Genomic DNA, 24,600 nt, shown 5'->3' with positions numbered 1-24,600 from the left:
TTGGAATAATTGTATATAACTCTTTCAAGATTTGTAATTTTTTTCATGCTTTTTATTTGAATTCTGACATTATTTTAGTATAAGAGGTACTAACGTTTCGGCCGTTCATTGCATATTATGTTAAATACGTTTTTGTGAAATACTATTCTCTCTCTTTTTTTTTTTTTTGGTTATGCTAAAGTAAAAATGAAAATAGCACTGATCTCAAACACTTAATTGCTAAAATATTGTATGATGACACTCACCTATATTAAATAGATAGTTTTTTACAAACCAAGAGTTCTGCTTTCTTTGCTAGAAAGACCACATTATATCAGACCTGTTCAAAGGCATTTATAACAGTTTTTAGATGGTCCTTTTATGAAAATACCATTCAGGGTGAAATCTCCTCAGCAGTTACCTTTTAACAGCTTGCTTATAAAGATGATGGGAGTACTTCAACACCAGCTTTCTGCTCATGTTGAAGCCAATGAGATCTTTGAAATTTTCAGCCTTCTTGAAATCAGGTTAATGCTCTAATTAATCTGCATGGCAATCCAGGTGCCTATTTTAAAGCCGTTAAGCTAAGATTTTTTTTATGTTATTATTTTTTTTTTTAGTTAAAAACATCACAGGCTTTTGGAACTTAGTGTCAGATACATTGAAATGGTTTGGTTATTATAAATCAGGGGTTTTGTTCTTGCTGAAGTTAAGCACCTGAAAGATATTAGATATCCAAATTTTAAGTTTCGACTGAAAACTTTTGGTTCATACGAGACTGCTTTTTTACCTTGCTCTGAGTTATTCTTAAACTGCTGTATTTCAGGCTGTGGCCTGAGTTATTTAATAGGTAATCCTAAAAGAAAGTTCCTTGCTAACTTCTTTGCTATTAGAATACATCTAGTACTTGAGATTTCAATGAGTTTGTGTAAACAACCTGTGTTTCTTCAGTCATGCAATTTGTTTCCCATATATACATCAGCTGTGCTTAAATGTAAGTCTAATTATTTCTAATGTCTCTGCCTTTGCAGATTAAGTACAAGGAGAGTATTGGAAAAGGAACTCCAATTCCTGATCTCCCTGAAGTGAAACGTGTCAAGGAGACACAGAAGCACATCAGCTCGGTAGTGGCCAATATTTTCTTCTTACCCATATAATCTTGCAGAGCTCAAGCTCCAGCCTTTGATATTGTTTGTGGTATTTATTGTTGAAAGAACAGATCTCTTAAATCCCTATAGTCAGCGTCAGGAAGTTTAAACGTCTGAATTTTGCAGTAATCATTACCATCAGCCACTTCCCTGCATTATTTCTGTGACCTTTTCTAAACACAGAACTAAAGACAAAAAATACCCAGATGATATCTTAAAATTATTCAGAAAAAAATGAGCAGCTAGAGAGAACTTTGTGGAAAAAAATACGTGGAGCCTCTTTTTGTAGTCACAAAAACTATTAACAGTTTTAAATGGGAAAAAGTATCTGGCTTTTCTCATATCTAGTTAAGTGTAGATTCTGATAATTAAACTCTGCTCTCCAGATTTTGAGCCAGCATTTCCTGAACGCAGTGTTGAGGGAGGATATGTTTTTTTGATTATTGGTACCTCAGATGTTTGCTATACAATGAGGAGCAATGGCTCCTGTACAGTGAATATCTCATGATTTACTGTTCCTAATTTTAAGTACTGATTCTCTCTTGAGCTGTTTATGGTACTAGTGACTTCTAGAGGTCACTAGTACATAATTGATTTTTTTTTTTAAATGATTAGTCATTTTTCTAACTTTCAAGTTATGTAATTTGTTTTCCCTTGCTGTGAATTCTTTATTTTTCTATTTTTTTTCTTTTTTTTCAACGACATCAACCAATGAAATGCAGTTTGCAAGTATTTTACAAATTTGCGAGAACTGCTGGTGCATTTGTAATGTGTTTCTACATGATTAGGTTTTAGACAGGACGTCTATGTGTCTTCCATCATAGAAAACACAATTTTTGGTTAAACAATTGTAGGTTAAATTAAATCTAATAATATGAGATTGTTTTCTCACTGAGCCTTAAAATGAAATAAAATAATAATGTTCTGAAAATATAGAGATCAAAATGAGGTGTACCCCACAACTAAATTCAGATGTTTGTTAACACCATGGAAAAAAACTCTGGAATAGTGACTGCCTGAAAAGCAGTACCATGACATTTTGTAAAGTTAGATGAAAAGCAGAAAATACCTACCTCTCATGCCAGATTAGCAGAGTATTTAAATGTGTGTCCTATTATAATGAAGTCCTCTATTGACTTCTGTGTTTCCAGGCACCTGAATATAGACATTAAGAGCTTTTCTGAGCTGGTAACTGTACTTACTGAGTAAAATACTTTTTGCACATGTTTACATATAATCCCAGATTGTATTTATCTGTTAACCAGGTAAATTGCCTATCCAAATGTATTGTAGGTATTACAGAAGGAATATGATCTTCTCACCTTTCTGGGTGCTTGTGTTCTGCAGGTATTGTACAAAGAGGACCTAGGGACAGGTATCCCAACACCTGTCACTCCAGAAATAGAGAGAGTGAAACGCAATCAAGAACACATTAGCTCGGTATTTAAAAAAATAGGCAACTCATTCTTGAATAACATCCTAACATGTATTCTGGTTTCCTTCAGTGATTTAGAATCTCACCCTTCTCCTTTCTCTTCCCTGACAATATTTTTAACTCAGTTTTTCCACCTTTTTGTGGTTTAACTTTTTTGAGTGATTTACCACATCTCATAAGTTTCTTTTAAGAAACAAAGCTGGCAGTAAGCTGTGAAAGCAATCCAGTGTTTCTCCCCATGTTTGTTCTATCTTAACCCTTTATCTCCTGGTGTCTGTAGTCATATTTACAGAATAATCAACCATCAGCCAGTTCCTTAATATTAGCCTCTAGAACAAGTGTGTAATTAATTAAAAAATGACCATAACACTAAACATAACTCACTAAATAGTGAGATTTAATTATTTTGCCTGTGTTGAGTGTGGTGGTTTTTCTTTTTGGTTTGGTTTGGTTTGTTTTTTTGTGGAAACTTTCTTGTACCTCACAGGTATTATACAAAGAGGGCTTAGGGACTGGCATCCCCACACCGGTCACTCCAGAGATGGAGAGAGTCAAACGCAATCAAGAGAACATTAGCTCGGTAGTACTAAATGAAACACAACCTGCTGTTTAGAACGCAAATTGAATCCCTGTAACTTTTCCATATTAATTTTTTATTTCAATTCTTTTTTGAACTTTGAACAAACTTTTCTTAATCAAATAACTAAAACCTTGTGAGTATCCTATAAATTTTATTTTTTTACCTCAGTCTAACTTAATTGTCATTAAGTTATTCCAGCTGTGAAATTTTAACCTCATTTACTTAAAGCAGCTAAGCAGTTCCTTATGTTTCCTTCCCACCGAAATAGTGACTTTCTGAGTGACTTCTCCTCGGTAACAAAGTCAATCCTTCTAACAGTCAGTCCTCAGACCATGCTGGTGCAGTGCAAATGAAAAATGAACTCTTAACACTGTGAGCAAAGCAATCTAATGCACCCGGACTGTGTTTGTATTTTCCTGGTTTTGTTGTGCTGGATGCTTTCTTATATCCTACAGGGCTTTGTAAGAAAACCTGGGCAGCATCCCGGTATCACTATAATGTGAAAAATGAAGAAAATTGTGTAATTAAGGGACAATTACTGTAGCAATGCATTTCTGTCCAGAATTGTTTCTGCTTCTAACACATTCCTGTCCCCCAGCACAACTGGAAGTGCTTTATGTCGTAATTTTGTGTTACATTTCAGTTTTAATTATAGTGTCTTAGGACTAATTTTGACTCAGTCTGACCAAATTCAGATGTAACAGATACAAAATTCAGACCTGACTTGAGATTAATAGGACAGTTCAGAGACGCCACCACTGTTACAACTTTTCATTATGTTTAACTGTCTCTGTGATCATCACGTCTCTTTTATACTGGTGAGAGGCAATCTTAGAGGCAAAGCTGACCACTAAGATCTTTTATGTAAGTAAACAGACTCCTTTTGGAAAGAAGGCGTAAATGCAAAAAAAAGTTTTTCAGGTGGTGTAGTTCGAGCTCTGCTTTCACAAAAAACATTCTTGCAGTTCTTGCAGGCATGCCCAGGTGAGAAGACAGCAAACCTCCTAGGAACATTAGCCATTAGCTGGTTATTTTGATTTTTTTTTTAATTTTATTTTTTTTGCTAGCTATTGAACAAGGCTGACAAAACTGTATTTGTCATACTTCAAAGTTTCACTATATTAAATTACTTTTCTTCTCTCTCTCTCTCCCCAACCTTCCTCTTTCCCTTCTTTTTCCTTAAAAAACCAAACCCCCCAAAATACCTCCCTGTTGCCACACAGGTGTTGTACAAAGAGGGGCTGGGAATTGGGACCCCAGTACCTGTAACTCCTGAGATGGAGAGGGTCAAACGCAATCAAGAAAACTTTAGCTCGGTACTTTTGTGCAATTTAAGAAAATGATCCCTATAACTTCATTTTAGAAGACTCTAACACTTGTAAACGTTCTGCTCTCAGTAATTAATTTGCAGAGACATTCCCTTTCCGCTATTAAATTTTTAATCATTGTTAGTTATATTTTACACAATCATTTTTAAAAGGTATTTTGGTAATCTTAACACATAATGCTTCATGACCCTTAATTTTTAAAGCTTCTTCTTTTTTTTTCTTTCTTTTTTTTTTTTTTTTTAATGATTTTTGTGAAGCTTGAAGTGTTTTGCCTTTTTAAAAAAACGTTTTCTGAATTTGCCTAATTCCATTTTCCTAATGCTTTATGGTTGTGTTGAGGCATACCTCAGACCTAGGCTGCATTATTTCTAGGTCTCAGAACACTTTCTTGAATTGATCACAATTGTTAACTGGCTTAAACTTCCTCATTTTTCCTGCTTTCTAATGGATGTGGTGGGCATAAAAGATAACTGTGACATGTTCCCTCTATCAAATGCATTCTTCCTTTTGCTCTCAATTTTTTTACACTACTATCTCACCGTATAGGTGTTGTACAAAGAGGATGTGGGGACGGGAACCCCAACACCTGTCACTCCTGAGATTGAAAGAGTCAAACGCAATCAAGAAATCTGTAGCTCGGTATTTTTCAGTTTGCAAAGCAGAACATTCCCTTTTGATCTATTTAAAAATAATTTTAATACCCCCAAAATACTCTTGGTCCCTTATAATCAACTTACACAAAGACCAATAGCCTCTTCCCCTTGTTTTCACCTTTTTTCCTCCATAATTGGTACTCACTCCATTTTTGTATTTCTCCTTTTCTTTCCTGTTTTGATTAGATCATTTTAACAATGGTACCTTTTGGGTTCTGTGTTCCAATCTTTTTTTTTTTTGACTCAACATTTTTTTTTCTTTAATATTTGCTTTTCCCTTTTGTTAATCACTTCAATCCCTGGTTGTGGGTTGTTGTTGTTTTTATCCTGGTTTTACTGCATATAAAAACTAAACCATTTGTGGTCTGATACAAACCTGTAGCAATGAGCTCAGCATAACAGTGCGCTAATACCTACTGGTGTAACTTGCTGTGATGTTTATGGGACAGGTAAATGAAATGACGTTTATTTCTTTGTTCCTTTCCTGTTGTACTTGATACCTTCGTCCTTTAGGAGGTCTTTAATTTTGCTGCAGAAAGCCAGTGGCCCGGATTTCCAGGTGGTGTAGGCTGTAGATATGCTGGCAGCCCAGCTTTGCAGGGTAACGAATTGGCAGTGTTAGCATGTTTTGTGGGGTGAGGAAAGTTTCCAGTAAGGTAGGAGAGTACCAGTAACTGATTTCTCCTCTCTCAAGTCCATACGTACACCTGTATTGTGATCATGTCTCTTTGCACTTCTTGTAATAAGCAAACCAGATTCTGTGATGATAAATTCTGGATAATTGGTAGCATTTCTCCTAGGGAAAGGATTGACTCGTCATTGTGGTGTGTGGCAAAGTTTTGGGATGGAGCATTAGGGCCTGGCCCTCCAGTGGCTTAAGTACAGCCAGGAACAACTTTACATCACTACTAGTAAAAGACAAAAAATCAGTCCTTATAACTTATGAAAGACTTAATGTCCTAACTACCCAGCAGTCTTAAATGTGTACCTTGAGAAGCGGCCAGCCCAGCCAGGGAGGTATTCCAGCGTCCTGCTACAAGCCGTAGTGGTGTTTGGTGTTCAACTCATTCGTCCAAGTGCTGAGCTAGCTGTGGATTTGGGGGTTTTTAATCTGTGTGATTGTCCAGGGCAACTCAGAAAACATCTCTCTCGTGTTCCACTTGTTCTCTCAGCAAACAAAATGCTCCTCCTGTCTGCTTGTTCCTCTGCCTTCCTTTCACGTAGCCGTGTTATCCCACAGGTGTTGTACAAAGAGGAGGTGGGGATGGGAACCCCAACACCTGTCACTCCTGAGATTGAAAGAGTCAAACGCAATCAAGAAATCTGTAGCTCGGTATTTTTCAGTTTGCAAAGCAGAACATTCCCTTTTGATCTATTCAAAAATAATTCTACTACCCCAAAATACTCTTGGTCCCCTATAATCAACTTAAAAAGGAATATCCTCTTCCCTTTGAGATTTTTTTCCTCTGTAATCATTACTTACATCATTTTTGTTCCTCAGATTTGATTATGCAATGTTAATAATAACAGCTTTTAGCTTTCACCCTTCTTTTGATTCTGATTATCTTTTTTTTTTTTTTTTTCTTAAATAATATCCAGATTTTCCTTCTGTTAATCACTTCATCCTGTTTCCTTTCTTTTTTTTTTTTTTGATTTTTTTTTTTACTTTCCATATCAAAACTAAACTATTTGCACCTGACAAAGCCGTGGCAATGAGCTCAGTGTAACAGTGCTCTAATACATGCCAGCTTAACCTGCTGTGATGTTTATGGAATGGGTAAATGAAACAGTTTTTCCTTTGTTCTTTTTGTCTTTTATTTGATATACCGTCTTCCTTTAGGAAGTCTTTATCTACTGTTGCAGATGTGTTTTTTTTGTTGCTGTTGTTTTTTGTTTTAAATACATTCTGAGAAGAAAATAGCAAAGGTACTCTAGCTTTCTTCCAGGAGTCTCTGCAGAGTTTGTCTTAAGCTTTATCATTTTTAGGAAGGTTTTAAATTTTCTTTTTTATTCCAAGCTTTGGCTCAGAGCGAGTTTGAAAAACAGTCTTTTTTTCTTAGCAAGCTGCGTGTTACTGTTGTTTGCTTGTTTCTTCTTTTTAATCCAGCCCTATTGCCCACAGGTGTTGTACAAAGAGGATCTGGGGACAGGAACCCCAATACCTGTCACTCCCGAGGTTGAGAGGGTGAAACGCAATCAAGAACACATTAGCTCGGTATTTTGTGGAGGAAAAGATGTATTCCCTTTAACTCCACTTAAACTGAACTTTTTAACCCTTATTAAAAATGGAACAATTCCACTCCTTCCTTCCATATAATCAACATAATCAATTCCTAAAATATCCTTTTCCCTCACTGTACTGTATTTTCCAGTCTTACTTACATATTGTTTCTTCGTTTATGTAATTATTTACATAATCCTAAATATCTTTAACCATTTTTGCTCCCTGTTCCAATTTCCTTTTACTGTGTTTTATTGTTGTTTTTTGGTTTGGTTTTTAAATCCTATCACTTTCCACTTTTAGTGCTCTTGCCATAGAGTAGGGAGGGTGTGTTTCTTCATTTCTGTAATTATTCACATACTCCTAAATACCTTTAACCATTTTTGCTCCCTGTTCCGATTTCCTTTTACTTCCTTTTACTATGTTTTATTGTTGTTGTTGTTTTGTTTTTTAAATCCTATCACTTTCCTGTTTTAGTGCTCTTCCATAGAGTAGGGAGGGTCTGATTTTCCAGCAGGTTTCAGTGGCAGTCTGAAAGCTTCCATCCACCATGACAATGTAGTTGTGCAGTGGTATTGATGTAAGAGGCTTCAGTGTTGGATCATTGCACCTTCTAAGATACGAGCAGGGACAGCTTTGCCTTCAGACCCTACCTGGTGCAATCCCAGTCTTCAATGCCTTCAGGGGTAGCTTTTAGAGCTCTGCATGAGAGCAGATTAAGATCCAGAAGACTCAAATATTTGGTTTCACATTGAATGTAATTATTACTGAGTTCTGATTTTGTTTGGATGCTTCTTGTTACCACACAGGTGTTGTACAAAGAGAGCGTGGGGACTGGGACCCCCACTCCCATCACTCCAGAGATGGAGAGGGTCAAACGCAATCAAGAAATCTGTAGCTCGGTACTTTGCCAAGAAAAAAAGTCTCCTTTAACACTATTTAAACGAACACTTTAACAGTTTTGATAAATGGACTTTGTAACATTTGCTCGAAAATAATGCCGATCCTAGCTCTAAAGCAGCTTCAATACCTGCTTACCTCTTACCCACCCCTCACCGTGGTTTCCAGTGATAACGTTGACTTGTGACACTTTTTGTTGTGGTTAAGACTTATTTTGATGCCCTTTTCTAATCCTACAAACTTTTAACAAACTTTCTTCATCTTCTCTGCAATGCTGACGTTCTTTTTATTGTAATTTGAATACTCATAACATCCTCAGCCCCTCAGCACAGTAGTTTGTAGCCGCATTTGTATGGTACCTAGTTATGTATTGGGTCATCCTTGGTTAAAAACGCAGTGTGCCAAACCCTACCTCCCTACTGAAATGTTGCTAAGTACCTTCCTTAAATGTATATATGTAATGCCTAGGCCCTGTGGCATTAAATAACAGAAAAAGATGCCTTAGGCTTCACGGTTTTCTACAGCTGACTGTTTATTTATTGTTGCTTTCTTTGGCTCCTTTATGTCTCATAGGTATTGTATAAGGAAAACATAGGGAAAGCCACCCCAACACCTGTCACTCCTGAGATGGAAAGAGTCAAACGCAATCAAGAGATCATTAGCTCGGTATTTTTAACAGGAAACCAGTTCCTACAGATCTGAAGTGTTTAACACCCTGTAGCAGTTTTAATAATCTGTGCTTCCTAACTTTAAAAAATAAGCCTGTGTCGTAGAAAAAATTACAGAGACGTTGTAATAGCTTCCGTTTAACACTGACTGAAGCAGGATTTTACTAGGAATGTTTGACTTTTTTCTTTTTCTTCTGATGGACATTGTTTCTTTGCATTTTTTTTTAACTATTTTTTATTGCTCTTTGCTTTCATGCCCAATTGATATCGTACGGGTCCATTGCTGCATCTTATAGATTAATGGGCAAACTCCTACTGCTTCCCACAGGACCAGCAGTGGTGCCAAGCCTAACCCCTCCTAGGTGTAATAACCCCAAAGCTTTATTGTTTGTGGTTGTTGGTGTTGTGTTGTTACCTTTATAATGATCTCTGGATACTCCCTTGTATCCTATAGGTTTTGTACAAAGAAAATGTGGGGAAAGTGACCCCAACACCAATCACTCCAGAGATGGAGAGAGTCAAGCGCAATCAAGAAATCATTAGCTCGGTACCTTAAAAAATTGATTATTTTTCCCTTTGCGCCTATATTTTAAAAAAGTAACCTTCTAACTTCCAACTGAAAACTGGTTTTAGTTTTAAAAAATAGATATAGCTGTTTCTGCAAATTAATCTCTCTTCTTCTGAAATAACTTGGCTTTGGTGTTAACACGCTGATCCAAAAACTGACGAGTTTTCTGCAGCTCAGGTCTGTTACCGGGGGCTCCATCCAGACATCAGCAGCCTCGTGTCCTGCTGGCCCTGTGCCTGGTGGGCCAGCTCTCAGTTGCTTTTCGGTGGTGTTTGACTTCAGTGGGGGAGGAAATAAACAAAAACCCAGCACCCTGCCCTGAAAACCCCACCTCCCTGCCCCACGGGTGACCGTAGTGCCGTGAAGGTGGAAACCTCACCACCTGCTTCCAGCCAGGGTCTGCTCTCAGGGGGCTGATTCTCTGCGCCTCCTGGATCATAACCAGCTCCAGTGGTTCAGATTCACACATTTAGCTCCTCATCCCATTTGTTCCCTTTTTTGCTTTGTAACTGCAACTAGAGAGCAGGCAGAGCTGCTTTCTCAGGGGGGTAGATGAAACATTTCTTAGGGAGACAGGCAGCTTCCCCAAGACCTGTAGAGCCACGGTCATAGTTGCAGCTGGATAGAGCCCTTCTTTTTTTAACCCTCCCTCCCTCCCAGATATAACAAGCTCTTCTTTTACAGTTTTTCTTACCCCTCCCGATAACTTTAGATGTTTGGCTTTTGTGCAGTGCTACGCATCATAACCCATCACGACTTTTTTCGAAGTTTTATAACTAAGTAATAGCTTGTGTTCAAAGCCTATTGACTTTTTGTTGTTTTTTAAGATACCGGATACATGTTCTGTATCCCACAGGTGTTATACAAAGAAAACTTGGGGCGCGCAACCCCCACACCTATCACTCCAGAGATGGAGAGAGTGAAACGCAATCAAGAACAAATTAGCTCGGTATTGTCTGGAAGAAGTAAAGGGGCTAAAACAGAACTTAAAAAAAAATAATAACTTAAGTTTGCCTGGTTTTTATTTAACCCTCTAATTTTTCCCCTCAAATGTAAAAAGTCATAGTTTAAAATTACAGTACATGAAGGATTTTTTTATCAATTAACTTTTTAATACCATTTTTCCTCTTTTTTTTTTTTTTTCCTTTTCATAATGGATGGCGTTTATTCTAAAACCAGTAACATCACATTTTTCAATCTGTGCCTTTGTGACTTTGGGTTACTTTGTGGTCTGTAGGTTGTATACAAAGAAGGCTTAGGGAAGGCAACCCCCACACCGGTCACTCCAGAGATGGAGAGAGTCAAACGCAATCAAGAACAGATTAGCTCGGTACTGAAAGAAGACAGACAACTGCCTTGTACTAAGAATAACCATTTTGAAAAAAAATCCACTTCTAATATGTCCTTCTTCACTCAATTTTCCTTATTTTCGCCTATTTTTCCCTTTGGTTTTTACCTTCTGCTCTAGCAAATAACTTTTTAGATGCTTTACTTCCCCAGATCTTTTCTACCCCTGCAGTGATGAGTATGCTTAAACAATAACCCCACTTACAGACCAAGCCGTGAGTTCTGCCAGGCTGACTTGTTTGTACACCACAGGTTTTGTACAAAGAACACCTAGCAAAAGGAACTCCAACACCAATGACTCCAGAGATGGAGAGAGCTAAACGCAATCAAGAAAACATCAGCTCGGTACGTCCTAAAGACACTTTAAAAACTAACATTTAAACTTCTGGAATCCACACTCAAAGCAAATTAACAGTGCAGATGTTAATAGTACTACCTGGCTACCCAGTTTTGAAGAATGAAGTAACAATGCTAAAATCAAATCCTTTCATGCTTTTGTTTCACTTTATGCCACAACTATTTCAGTGTGATTAAATGCTTTAGTTTATTGTGTTTTTTTTTTCAATAACTCAATTTCAAAAATCTACATTGCCTTCAGATCTCTTGCAAATATCTTGTGTTTACTGTCTTATACTGTATGAAATATAAAATATTCTTCAGTAGCAATATTTTTTGTATTGATACTATATTTTGTATTTCTCTCATGCTGCAGAATTAGTTTTGTGCCTTGTGCTCACTTCCTTTTTCCCACCTGGCAGGTTCTTTATTCAGATAGCTTCCGAAAACAAGTACAAGGCAAAGCTGCTTATGTACTGGATACCCCTGAAATGCGGCGTGTACGAGAGACCCAGAAACACATTTCCACGGTAAGAGCATTTATGGGAGTATTAAATTGGCAGTGATTTAACTAACAACAAGACCTTGTTCTCAAGACATGCCAGGGTTGCCATTACCAGGGACAATGTACGTTTGAGAACTGGTCACCCACGTCACTAAATGCAAAAAGCAAGAGTGACTCCACAGGAAAGGCAGGGTTGGGATTAGGCTCTCCCTCATTGTTCTTTGGGGGGGAGAAAGCAAAAATTCAGAACTGCAGCACGCCTCTCTACTAGGCATTTTACTTAAGAAAGCAGGAATAAAACCAATCTGTTGTCTGATCTACAGAGGGACAAACATTTCATCATTTCATTGTACTTTGCAGGTGAAATACCATGAAGATTTTGAGAAAAACAAAGGTACTTTCACACCTGTAGTTACTGACCCCATTACAGAACGTGTGAAAAAGAACATGCAGGACTTCAGTGACATCAGCTACAGAGGCATTCAAAGGCGAGTAGTAGAAATGGAGAGAAAGCGTGTGGACCAGGACCAAGAGAATCTCACAGGTAAGCAGAAGCATTTTTTTTTCAAGACCAGAATACATCACTTACACAAAATGTAAGCTGACCTTAAGAAATTGTTTTATTTAAGCTCAGCCCTATCAATTTAAATTTTTCATTACTTGGAGATGATGTTTTGTATCAGTGTGCAATATATTCTCTGATAGCAGCTGTAAACCATAGAATCAATGATGGTTTGGGCTGAAAGGGACTTAAAGGTTGTGTGCCATCCTTGGGCACTGCCAGGGATGGGGCAGCCACTGCTGCTCTGGGCAGCCTGTGCCAGCGCCTCACAGTGAAGAATTTCTTCCTACTATCTAATCAACCTGTCTCGGTAAGAGAGGGGCTCCAGCCCCTTGATCATCTTTGTGGCCTCCTCTGCCTCTCCCATCCTGCCCACTGGTATAACGTGATGCTAGGTGACAGATGCTAATTTCTTGTATTAAGTTCACCTCCACATTTGTTGCAGGAATGCTAAAGCTCACGATGTAGAATAAATGAAAACAATAAGAAGTCTGTGCTATAGATTTGAGAAACACGAATTATGAAGTCCTGCTTCCCTTTTACTGATACAGTTTTACTCTCATTCAGGACAGATGGTTGCTGCTTAAGCTCTCTAGAAAATGTTTGAGCTCCAGCTTCTCCTCAGAAAAGCTGTTTCTCTTACAGGTCTTCGTGTGTGGCGCACCAATCCTGGCTCAGTCTTTGACTACGACCCAGCAGAAGACAACATTCAGTCCAGAAGCTTACACATGATCTCAGGTTTGTTCCAGTCTGTGCTATTTATGCAAAACAGGCTTTATGCTTACACACATGTGAACAGTAAAACTCTAAGAGCTTGGGTGATGAAGGGACAGTTCAGTCACTCTGCCCGTGCAGGAATGCAAATGTACTTCAAAATGTTACACATGGGCACAGGTCGTTTATGAATTAACGGTGGCTACAGATTAGCTATAGCTCTTTTTCATAAGGATAACTGTATTTATGTATTTACACACACACACAAGGCACCTGTATACATGTGCACTTTTTGTTTTTAAATGCCTCTCCTTACAAAGCAAGGAGGTAACTCAGCTCCCACTGTTTGTTTTCTCCTTGCAGTCCAAGCCCAGCGCCGCAGCCGGGAGCACTCCCGCTCTGCCAGTGCCTTGAGCATCAGCGGTGGGGATGAAAAATCTGAGCCCTCAGAAGGGGTGGATCAACATTTGTCCTACTACAGCAACGGGGGCTTCTTTACCTCAACTACCACAGGTAGGAGAACAAAACTGCGCTTTATCCAAGGACAGACAGTACCCAGACCATCCAGCAGGACAGTGCTCGTCACTGCCTCCAACTCCTTTGGCCAGGGAAAAGCACACCTGGCACAGCCATAACTGATTGATGTCAAGTGGTGTTTCAGTGGGTAAAAGGCAGATTTGAGCCACCTCCTGACCTACCGCAGTACCTTTATTGGGAGTGAGCCTAATCCCATTGCTAATACCATAATAAATAAAAGCATTAAGTGGAGAAGAACTAACACAAAACATTTTTTCTCCTTTCGCAGTGGGCTACAAGCATGCTAAAACCATAGAGTTGCCACAACAAAGGTCATCCTCAGTTGCCACCCAGCAAACAACGGTATCGTCGGTTCCTTCCCATCCATCGACTGCTGGCGTAAGTAACACGGAGCAGCTGCACTGACAGCCAGGCCTGAGCAAGTATTCTTGCTCAAATGGACTCTGGAAGTGTTTGGTTATCTTCAGAATCACAAAACCATGGAATCACTACGGCAGGGTGCTGGCTATCTCTCAGAAACAAGGCTTTATCTATGGGAGAATTAATTGAACAGAAAAAAAAAAAGAAAAAAAAGGATGTTGAAGTTGAATTTTGAAGCTGAATTTCAGTGTCCTTATTGAAAAGGGCATTCTGTGATCTGAAACCAGCCTATTTAAAAGACCAGTAATGCTCCTGCCATCAGGGGTACCTTTAAGTACTGAAATGTGTTGGAATGTAGGTGTTGATTCTGACCAGGAACTAACAGCAGTGGTATAAGTGTGTCTTTCTTTTTCTCCTTTCTCAACCTTGCAGAAGACGTATCGGGCCATGTATGACTACATGGCAGCTGACGCTGATGAAGTTTCCTTCAAAGACGGTGACACAATCGTAAACGTGCAGGCCATCGATGAAGGCTGGATGTACGGGACTGTCCAGAGGACTGGCAAGACGGGCATGCTGCCAGCCAACTACGTAGAAGCCGTCTAAGTCAAAACCCCTTTCCCTAAGGCACATCTGCATGGCCCAGACATGCCAGCAGCATCTCACACCTTAGAAGAGTTTCTAACACTTTTCTGAAGTGCTTTCTTGTCTTCCATGCTGATGGTGCCTTATAAACCACCAGAGAAAAAAAAAAACCTGCAGAACAAAATACTTCCAAAACAGCTCTCCAAAATGTGACAACTACCCGTAAGCACACTACTAGACAGCACTCATGGGAGCTGTCTTGCTTCTAGTGTCCAAAATCTTTTCTTCCAAATAACCTAGACTTTCATTTAAAACATTTATATACAGATTACCATCAGAATGTTCTAATACTAGAATTTTAATCCAGTTCAGTATCACTGAACATCTACACATGAAATTAAGGCCAAGACTACCGAGCGTTACTCTATTCATTCTTCCATATAGACATTTTTCTGGACTGTTCTAAAAATGTTTGAATATATTTGTTTTCCATGTAAGCTTAGTATCTCAAACCAAAGTTTATCTGTCAGGGAAGAAGGGGAAATATCACAAAGTAAAAGCCTCTTCCCTCTGCTTGCTGAGCTCTTATGCATGTGTTTTTCATGCAGTTGTTCTGGGGTCAGAAGTTGTTACTTGTAAATTAGCGACTAAATAAAGCTGATGTTTCTGCAGTATCTCTGATGTATTAACTCATGCTGAAGAGCAGGAATCACTTAAAATAACTTGGCTTTCTTCAGAAAACTGAAAAAAAACAGCCACAACAATGTTAAGTCAAACTCTGAGGGGCTGTGAATGAGCTGGGCAGGTTATTTCATACCTGAACACTGGTTATCTGCTTCTCCTGAAGCATCTGCTCCTATCTCTGGAGACTGGCTGGTGAAATGGTAGAAAACACTTCAGTTTATCTTGAACAAAAGTACACACAGTAAGTTAACAGTAGGAGGAGATGCAGCTGTTAGCTCTGAAGGTCTGTGTTCAGAAGGAATCTAAAGCAATCCATGGTGTATGCAGCCAGCTTGAAAGGACACTCATTTCTTTCCATTTAAACTTAAAGACTGACATTAACACCTTTAGGAACTAATTGCTGTTTTATTTGCACATATGTAAGTTCTAAAAACACCTGCAGCAATTCCTCTCCATAAGTGTCCAATATATACAAATTAGATTTCAGGAGTAAAACCCAAGAACTCTGAAGGTCTCTGAGAAGCAGCAATGCATTCCATGCAATTAAAACTCCATCATAAATTATTAACCAACATTTGCAGTTATAAGTCTGTACATAATATACAAAGAACCCAAGTCAAATCCACTCACTTCCACCAGAGAAAAAAAGGTCTTCTCCACCAGAGAACTGCTGCAAACAAAGCTGTTAGAGCACAGGAAAAAGCCTGAGAAGTTTTGCAAAGTCTCGCACTTGCCAGGGTGCATTTTACGGTCAGTTTTTAGTGGGATTCCGGTAACAAGGCATGCACAAAGGGATGCCGTCCAGTTCTAGGACACCAGGGTTTTGGACCACTGCCACTGCAAGGAACCAAGCACAGCTTAACCCGATATCCAACAGCGCTGAAGAGTTTCAGCGACTCCCAAGGAAACAGACCCGGGAAGCACACAAGCAGAGCTGTAAGATCCAGCTCCTACCACAGAATTTGCAGTCATAAGAACACTTTGGATGTGAAAAAATAAGTTAACTACTCTGTTAGTTTGGTTTCACAGTCTTTGCTATTGCACACCTTCATCAAGTTTTCTTTCGCCACCTGAAAGAAATATGCATAGCAATATAATACAAATACCTCCAACGGGGAATAGGCAGTCCCATGAGTTAAAAGCACAACAGAAAAAAGAAAAATCATGATATATTTTGTTCATAGAGTGTTTTTTTTTTTTTTTTTTTAAAATCTTCTATAGTACAAACCATACACTTTAAGGATTAATTCACCAGTAAGAAAGCTAAATTTTGGGGAAAAATTGTTGTAACAAAATCCTCCTTAATTAGGAATGACAAGCAACTAATCGGAACTGTCGTGGGGAGGTGATTTCCAGCGGGACTGCAGGTTTTTCATGATACACTTTGTCATGCCCGCGAGTTTTTCTTGCATCTCAAAGAGCTGGCTTCCTGAATAGCCATAGAGAACTTCAGAGGTCAGCTGAGCAGCAAGGGCATCGATCTGGCTCAGAAGATCTGCCGGGGGTTGGCCGTCTGCATTCATGACAACCGGTTCAATCAAATCTGAAAAGAAGGAAGGGGAGGGTAGGCAGGGCAGCACAGGCAGTGGTCAGGTGTAAGTCCCAGCAGAACTATGTTGTAGTGCAATGTTGCAGCTTTTGTACAAAAAAAATGTATTCACAAAGTATTTGTGGAGTGAGCTTCTGACAAAGGCACCCCTCAGAACTTTATAGCTGATCTTTCTTTATATTTGATCATGGTTATACAATAAAATTAAGGACTGAAACCAAAATATTCGATCCTATTAAGATACTGACAGTTTCCTTCAAGACACATTACCCCAAGAACATCCAACTTTAAATCGGACAGATGAGAAGCTACTCCTGGGTTTTGTTCTCTGGTTAACCAAATGCTTCAGAGTCTCTTGCAGGAAGAACAATTAGGGATGCCTCTCCATAAACTAATGGCAAACTCCAAAAATGCACAGGAACATTCAGATAAAAATCTAGTCCCCTAAATCCCAAGTGAGTATCCTGAGAAACACCTGAACTGCCTCCCCTGCCACCAGGCACCTTTTCAGCTCTGCAGTTTCAATTTGCTTTGGTTCTGGGCATGCCCAGAACCAAGTTACTGCAGTACTAAACAGCTCAGGAGAGACCCTGGTTGAGATTTGGAAAGAGAATGATGCAGAGCCCTGCCTGACATGCTGTTTATGCAAGCTTGTTTAGGGAAAAACACAGCTATCGTGCTCACAAATACAGAACAAGTTTAAAAAAGCCATTACTACAGGGCTTCATGAAGTGGCTAACTCAATCACCCATCTAATATGATAATATCAGCTATTAATGCCCATCTAATATGATAATGTCAGCTATTAATGCAGCTCCAAAAACAAACATCGGTGTTCCCATTAGAAGAGAAGCAGCAACAGCAGAAACACTCAAATCCTATGCAACAAGTGGGCAAGAGTTACCTGTTGCAAGTTTCTCTTCATCAGCAGATTTATCCTCTACGTTGTTTACTGTTTTCTCTTCATCTTCGAGCGCTACCAATTCCTCACACCCTCGAGATTTTACCTGGGCATTTGAGAGAACAAAGGACACGTTCAGAGAGAAAGTTATGAGGTGGGACATGCTTTACTCCATACCAGATGTAATCCTCATTCCCAATAACTATGTTGTAACCAAGTCCTGTACCATGAAAGACCACCTTTGACAGATCACAGTTTAAAGAAAATTTGTCTTGTACAAAAAAATACATTATTCTTCATGAGGAATGTTAGCAGTTCATTAGGTTAACATTACCTTTCTGGGAACTAGGATTAAACCTTACCTGCTGCTCGTGATATCCTTTCAGAGCTTTCTTAACATTGGAAACTTTAGGAGAACGGATGGGAAGAGTTTTGATTTCTGATGCTGTCAGAGTACTCAGATCACCCACTGTCTTAATGTTCCTTGCTCGAATGAGCTGCCCCAAACCTCTTGCGCTGCAGCAGGGAAGAAAAAGAGTTCATTATACTAAAATCCATGTGTCCCTTCTCCTTAACACTGTAGTGCGTTAAATAAATCTTACACAAATGCCAATTCACATGCACTTAAAGGAAAAAAACATGCCAGAGACATTTCTTCTCTCTGCAGCAGCACACTTTCTTGCAGCTTATCAATATCCAATCAGGAAATGGGATTCAAAAGCCCACTTACACATAAGAGGAAGGAAAAGAAGCTGAGTATGCTAGAAAACAACATTCAGAGCAGTTCCTGCTACAGTGTATAGTTTGTTCCTGACATATCAAAGTCTCATTAGCTGAGCACCTGGTGTTTGTGTTTGAAACGTAGATCTTTTCCACCAAAATCCCACTTGGTCTGTGGTACTCCCAAACAGCAGCAGGATGGTGGCATCTTCAACGTACTGCAAGCTCCAGTTGCTTTGTCACAGATTGTTAAGATCAGTCTGCTCTGTCTCACAAACTAGGGAAAGTTCCCTGTGTTTGACTGCAAGCTCTTCACAGGAAAGACAACTGGTCTGGAATTGAGTGAAGTCTCCCTCACACATCCAACCTCTCCCCTTTTAAAAAAAGCTTCGTTTTTTCCCCGCAAAAGGTCTCTCTAATTTATCACTTTGCATCACAAATATTGCTTTTGCCTTTTTTTTTTTTTGTTGAAGATCCAGTAAGAATTTTCTACTGAAATGTGATCTTCCAGAGCAACAATGTACTTACCATATATTTGATGTAATCTGAGGTAAAATTACATCAACTGGTGCCTTACAGCTAGCTAAGGCAGGATACATGCATTCTGTAGGAGAAGGCAGTGATTCCTTAGCCATTTCTGTAATCTTTGAATAACAGAGAGAAGTTATTAATTTAACTATCACACAACCAAATACAAGAAAAAATAAAGAATACAAGAAAAGTAAGAGAAACATGAACCAAAGCACTTCTTACTAAACACTTCTTTGAGCTCTTAAATTTAGGGTTACGAGATCCTGGGGACAGAAATCCTTTGGTTGGAGTGGTAATATGCTGGATAGAAAAAGAGGAAAAAATCTCTCAGGATTGTACGAATTCGGTTAGCTAACTTCCTAGCTATCTAGATATCAGACTGTATCTGTCTTTAGAGAGCAACAGACTGAACAAGACTAAAACAGTTACAGCTATTTCTTAAACTTACTGATTCTCTAACTCTTCACCCTTTTAACTATTTGTTAACTGTTTGCAAGTGACCATGAACATACACTACAGCTACATTAATATGAGAAACATATGAGAAACAGAAGACTTACAACATACAGAACACATGTAAGAACTTACCTTAGCCTGAACGCTAGATAAGATTTTAAGACTTCGTGAAGATGGTGAAGAATGGGCTCTAATGACAGGGCTCCTCCTGTCTATGTCATCTGCCAATCCTTCTTGATAAATGGGATTTGCAAAAGAGACACGACGAATCTGTTTTTAGAAAAAGTAGTTTTTAATCAGATGCACTCAAACCACCCCGCTCTGGTGAAAGAAGTCTGAAGAGACAAAATAACTCAGTTTGAAATGGGTAAAGTTACTCAAGTTCTTGAATGACACTAATCATGCTTCACCCAAGTACAGAAACTGCGGCTACCTCACTGCTAAAGGGAAGATGCAATGCATTTTGTAGAAATGCTTCTCAAAACCCACTGGTAAGACCCTGCCTGTGCATTTAATGGTTTTGCAGTTTTTTGTTCCACTGTCACTCAGGCATGCGAACTGGCCTTTGAAGCTGTGCCAAAATTAAACTCCCAAACCCCAATAACACAAGCCTGCCAGTGCTTGTGCATTATGGAAAAAAAAACACAGGTCTTCATCTTCAGCATTATTTTTCATTGTAAATACTGTTAAAGTCAGTAACTGAGTGCCTTTGGAACTCGTTATACTGTTCCGTATCCCAGTTATGGACAGAATGAATTGTGAGTATCAGACCGAATCGCATCACCGTACCTTGTTAGCAGGTGACAGGGAATCATCGTCTTGATTTCTTTTCACACCTCTCTTTAAAATACTCGTGGATGGAGAAGCCAAAGGAGACCACATGCAGCGTGCCTGCATACCGTTAGGACTTTCGTTTACTAAAGCAAAAGAATCAACATTTTCTGCCTTCTGAGGTGAATCCACGTTGCTATTTTCTACTGCACCTTCACCCTCTACAGCCACATTTTCAGGCACTGTAATTTCAGCTTCTAACAATTCCTCTTTCATCTCTTTATCCAAAATAGCATAACTTTCTGCTACAGCATTCTCAGCTTGTTCTTTATCATCCTGATTGCTTTCTAGTTCGTTCATCTGGTCTCTCTCAGGCCTACCAGCAATGCTCAGTGCCCCAGGTACCTCCTCCATTGGTCCATTCTCATTTTCTTCTTCCTTTACTGCATCTCCTGGTTTTTCACTTTGATTCCCTGCAGCCAGAGAGCTGTCATCAGGCTCATCTGAAGCACACTCAGATACACCCTGTTCAGTTCCGTCACTCTCATCAGTATCTACTTTTACTTCCATTATGGAATCGCTAAGTTCACCTGCTACACACGCTGCTTCCTCCTCCTCCTCCATACTGCCAGCATTCCCTTGCAGGTTATCTTCAGGTTTTCTCTCTCTTTCCAAGTTGAGCGTGCTGGGTTCCTTGGAGTGAAGCCGTGGTGTGCTCATTGCACAAGGTGCCATGGCCAAGCTCTCCTCAAAATTTGAGCTAGCAGACATTTCTGATGCATCTGCAGCTGTCTGAACTGGGGTGGTTCGGGGCTCATGCAGGTCAGAACTGTCATCAGTTTTCAGCTCAGTGAATGACACTGCTGTCTGCTTTGCCTTTTTGTAACAGCAATCGCAGCTCCTCAGCTTTCTCTGCCTTTTGCTTCTCTTGTGCTGACACTCAGGTACTTGCAAAGAGGAAGGCTCGTTACCTGAAGCATTTGCTCCTTGCACATCTTCAGGCAGAACACTTGAACGGTCTCCTGCATTTCCCTGCCTTTCAACATGCGTGTTTTCCTCTCCTGTTTTCAGAGCTTCAGATACACACGGGTCAGTAAAAGGTTCCGTCACCACCCCAGTCTTGGTTTGTTCCCCACCCGTGTTCTGTGCATCAGGTGAAGTCTCTGGGCAGGCAGATCCCCCTGCTCCACCAGCATCTGTAGGAATTACTTCATTTTTCAGGTCCTTTTTCAGCTCCTGTGGTTCAGACAGTGACATTTCTGTGCTGATTTCATCACTTAGCTCACTTCTGTTTGTTTCCGAAAGATTTTTACTTTCGTTTTCTTGGGAAGACTCCTCCTGGCCATGGCTTCCTGGCTGTAGATCTTTCAATTTACTTTCAAGAGACTCACTTCTTGTTTTCATTTTTCCAGATTTTTTCCTCTTTATGCTTTCTTCCTTGGTCTCACAGCCGTCAGCCTCTGAGTTTTCTATGCTGGACAGCAATCCTTGTGAGCTTCTTCTTGTGTGGTATCGCGGGCGTTCCTTTTTCTTCTCGCCTGTGGTACCTGAGCTACAGTCTTGACCTTCCACGTCCATCTTCGATTTATCTTCTGACTTCCTAGTGCTTTTGTTCGCCTCCTCATCACCCGCTGAGCCCAAATCCTCTGCAGCAGTTCTCTCAGGCAGGCTGCTTTCTTTTCTATTTGCAGTGTCTGTTGTTTTCCCTGACACTGCTTTCTGCTTCTGGGATATATCGTCTTTAGTCTGTGGCAACTTCTTTTGCAGGGATTTTTCATCTTCTTTACGTTTGTCTTTTTTTTGGTGGCCATCTTCCTTATCTTGACTACCTGCTGATTCTCCAGTTTCTGACCGTCGCCTCGCAGAACGCCTTAGTGTTTTCTGACTCGGGGACACGTGTGGGACCTGATTATCCTCATCTGTTACCTGGCTGGACGAACCAGCTGCCTCTGGGGGTGTATTTTCTTTCGTATCCATATCTAAAGCCCGAACCCTTTCTATTTCTGCTATTGTATCTTCAACTTTTTTAATTTCTGCTTCTGTAGAACTGAGAGCTTGGGACTGAGCAGTGAGAACACGTTCCGTGTCCTCCATGGCAGGAGATGGTCCAGGACTGGTTTCCATACTGTTGGCAACAGACTCTTGAGCACTTTTCTCTTGTTCTGACCTACTTAACCCAGAATGCTTATTTCCTAGCTGCTCCATTTTACTCTGCCTGCGAGTTAGCCTCCGTATTGCAGTAAATACTTGTTCAGACTGTGAAGAATTTTTGTTCTCTTCTCTAGATTTTTCTGGTTTAGTACCAGTCTTGCACACATTTGTATTTTCCTGTTTATCTGGCACAGAAGGGCTTCCAGACATCTCTGATGCACTGCTTAATGCCGAAGCGCTAAAGGGTCTGTTCTCTGAACTGCCAAATTTCTCCAAAGTAATAAAAGATTGCCTTCGGCTTGCAGGCTGGGGAGTTCCAGAAATTACATCACTTGAAGTCGAACTGCTACTGACATTTGAAACGTCTCCGTTTCCTCCTAAGGAATCCTTCAAGGCCGTTTCTGTAGTACTTTTCTCTAATCCCTCTTCAGCTGCTGGCTCCTCCTGCATCGGTTCAGCTGTATCGCTTTTTGACTCCCCTTCACTATTTACAGCTGAGTTGGTCTCCATGTGAGTAGCAGACATATCCTCAAGAGAGTTATCTGATTTGCAGTCCCCCATGATTTCATCTGGTTCAGCGATGCAGCCTTCACTCTTTTCATTTTCTTCCTGTCCCAAAAACACGAACAGCAAGATCTATTTTTTTTGCTATGGATATGAAATAAAAAGCAGATCTAGTAGAATAGAAAACAAAACACCTGTGAGGATTTTCAAGCCACCCTTCCTTTAAATTATCTTACAACATATCCTTCAATTTTTTTTGTTTATTCTTCCACAGAATGGCTGGGGCTGGCAGGGACCTCTGGATGTTATCTATGCCAACCCCCTGCATGCTGCAAGTGCTTTGCCTCGTGCAGCCAAGACTACCATTGGCTTTCTTAGTGGCAAGGGCACATTGCTGACCCGCAGAATCACAGGGGTTTGCTTTGGAAGGGACCTCAAAGCCCCCTGGTGCCACCCCTGCAGCGGGCAGGGACCTCCCCCAGCCCAGGCTGCCCAAATCCCACCCAGCCTGGCCTTGGGCACTGCAGGGATGGGGCAGCCTCAGCACAGTCACTGAGTAACGGCTATCAGCAGGAAGACTTTCATAAGTTAAAAGAGTTACAGAAAGACATGATGCATACAAAATACACTCACTGAAAGGAAACGTGTTATGGAAAAGTTAGCAAGCGTTAGGATTCCTAGCATAAAGCTAGGCAATGAGGAAATCTGCAGAACAGCACCACAGTTCAGTCATAGTATGTCTACGCTGCAGCTTTCAAATCCCCTCCTCCCCCCAGTAAAATATATCTGGTGGGGCATCCAAATGGTTGATCTGTAAGTCCCTATGATACCAGTAAGCTGTGTAATTTAAATGCACCCTTGTTAAAACTGTTATTAAAACCCTTGTTAAATCTTCACATTTTGAAATTAAATTCAAACATTTCATGATTGGCCTCTTCTAGTCTAAGTCAGGCAGAATGGAACAGAGCACGAAAAACACTACAATTAGTATCGAATTGAAACCTACTGATGAAGTGAAATACAAATTGTAAGAGCTCTCAGTGTATTCTATAGTCTGGATCAGTATTACGCAGAAATGGGAAAAAATAGAGGAGGTTTAAAAAAACAAACAAGATATTCTTGGGAACTTTACAGGTTAATCAACATGGAGAAAGAAAAGGATTCCTGTGAACAGATACATTTGGGGGCACATTTTTTTCCCTCAAATAGTTTTCAAAGCAATTTAAACCCACTTATTTATCATACACAGTAATCAAAGAGCTTTGCCATCAATTATCAGACCTACTAATACGAAGAAAACATTAGGGATATGGTTACAATTCTGGTATCTTAACTACCATTAGACAACGAGAAATTACCTGAGGATTGTTTTTATTATCTTCTTTTGCATTTTCTATTAAAGATGGCTTTTCCCTAAAATAAAAGTTAATTAAATTAGAAGGGCTGCAAAACAAAAAGGGGGGAGGGAACCTTTAACATTATACTGGCCGCTTTACTTACAAAGAATCTTCCTGGCTCTGAGTATACTGAGAAAATAAGGTAGTATCTTGTGAAGTGTCTAAATTGTTGTACATAGCAGGAATACCAATTCTGAAACAAAACCAGAAATGGTTACGTTGGAGTATTAAAAAAAAAAGGTGAGATGGGGTAGTATAATGCATTCATCACACGACAGCAAGTTCTTGTAAGAAGAAGATTGAACTTCCAAACTCTTAAGGCTACTCAAACAGCAACATGCACCAAAGCACAGACTGCTGAAAAAAAGCAAAGCAATGTGCACCAAGAATCAGGAGACTGCGACCACACACTCTGCTCCACATTCTGGAAAAGAAAGGACAAGGCACTGCTATCTGCTGCCACAACCTGAGCAGTCCCACTGGCAAAAGAAAGCACCGAGCAGATGCAGA

At 39.8% G+C, this 24,600-nt stretch overlaps 2 protein-coding genes across 24 annotated transcripts in view; one reads left to right on the top strand and one right to left on the bottom strand.

Moving 5' to 3' along the window:
• Positions 1-16,309, top strand: part of NEB (nebulin) — a 120,218-nt gene extending 103,909 nt beyond the window's left edge. For 8 of the 22 annotated variants that reach the window (XM_084523897.1, XM_084523882.1, XM_084523898.1 and 5 more), the window contains 15 exons: positions 1,011-1,103; positions 2,475-2,567; positions 7,246-7,338; positions 8,154-8,246; positions 8,818-8,910; positions 9,367-9,459; positions 10,337-10,429; positions 10,718-10,810; positions 11,080-11,172; positions 11,586-11,693; positions 12,029-12,212; positions 12,876-12,968; positions 13,308-13,457; positions 13,750-13,859; positions 14,274-16,309. In XM_084523897.1, the coding sequence (XP_084380023.1) occupies positions 1,011-1,103; positions 2,475-2,567; positions 7,246-7,338; positions 8,154-8,246; positions 8,818-8,910; positions 9,367-9,459; positions 10,337-10,429; positions 10,718-10,810; positions 11,080-11,172; positions 11,586-11,693; positions 12,029-12,212; positions 12,876-12,968; positions 13,308-13,457; positions 13,750-13,859; positions 14,274-14,447 (1,656 nt within the window). In that variant the 3' untranslated portion in view covers positions 14,448-16,309. Of the gene's footprint in view, positions 1-1,010; positions 1,104-2,474; positions 2,568-5,016; positions 6,298-7,245; positions 7,339-8,153; positions 8,247-8,817; positions 8,911-9,366; positions 9,460-10,336; positions 10,430-10,717; positions 10,811-11,079; positions 11,173-11,585; positions 11,694-12,028; positions 12,213-12,875; positions 12,969-13,307; positions 13,458-13,749; positions 13,860-14,273 lie in introns of those variants that run through there. The other 14 variants (XM_084523885.1, XM_084523884.1, XM_084523888.1 and 11 more) reach the window with 12 other exon arrangements.
• The window catches only part of RIF1 (replication timing regulatory factor 1), a 29,279-nt gene continuing 20,174 nt past the window's right edge, over positions 15,496-24,600 (bottom strand). The window contains exons 27-35 of one of the 2 annotated variants that reach the window (XM_084523900.1): positions 24,194-24,283; positions 24,052-24,106; positions 20,057-22,798; positions 19,400-19,537; positions 19,034-19,111; positions 18,809-18,924; positions 17,923-18,076; positions 17,564-17,666; positions 15,496-16,653 (exon numbers count right to left, since the gene is read on the bottom strand). In XM_084523900.1, the coding sequence (XP_084380026.1) occupies positions 16,433-16,653; positions 17,564-17,666; positions 17,923-18,076; positions 18,809-18,924; positions 19,034-19,111; positions 19,400-19,537; positions 20,057-22,798; positions 24,052-24,106; positions 24,194-24,283 (3,697 nt within the window). In that variant the 3' untranslated portion in view covers positions 15,496-16,432. The remainder of the gene's footprint in view (positions 16,654-17,563; positions 17,667-17,922; positions 18,077-18,808; positions 18,925-19,033; positions 19,112-19,399; positions 19,538-20,056; positions 22,799-24,051; positions 24,107-24,193; positions 24,284-24,600) is intronic. The other variant, XM_084523901.1, reaches the window with a different exon arrangement.

The sequence above is a fragment of the Aythya ferina genome (genome assembly GCF_964211825.1).
Source record: "Aythya ferina genome assembly, chromosome: 6".
In the NCBI taxonomy this organism is placed as follows: domain Eukaryota; kingdom Metazoa; phylum Chordata; class Aves; order Anseriformes; family Anatidae; genus Aythya; species Aythya ferina.
The sequence above is the reverse complement of the archived record's forward strand: the minus strand, read 5'-3'. Positions and strand labels throughout refer to the sequence as shown.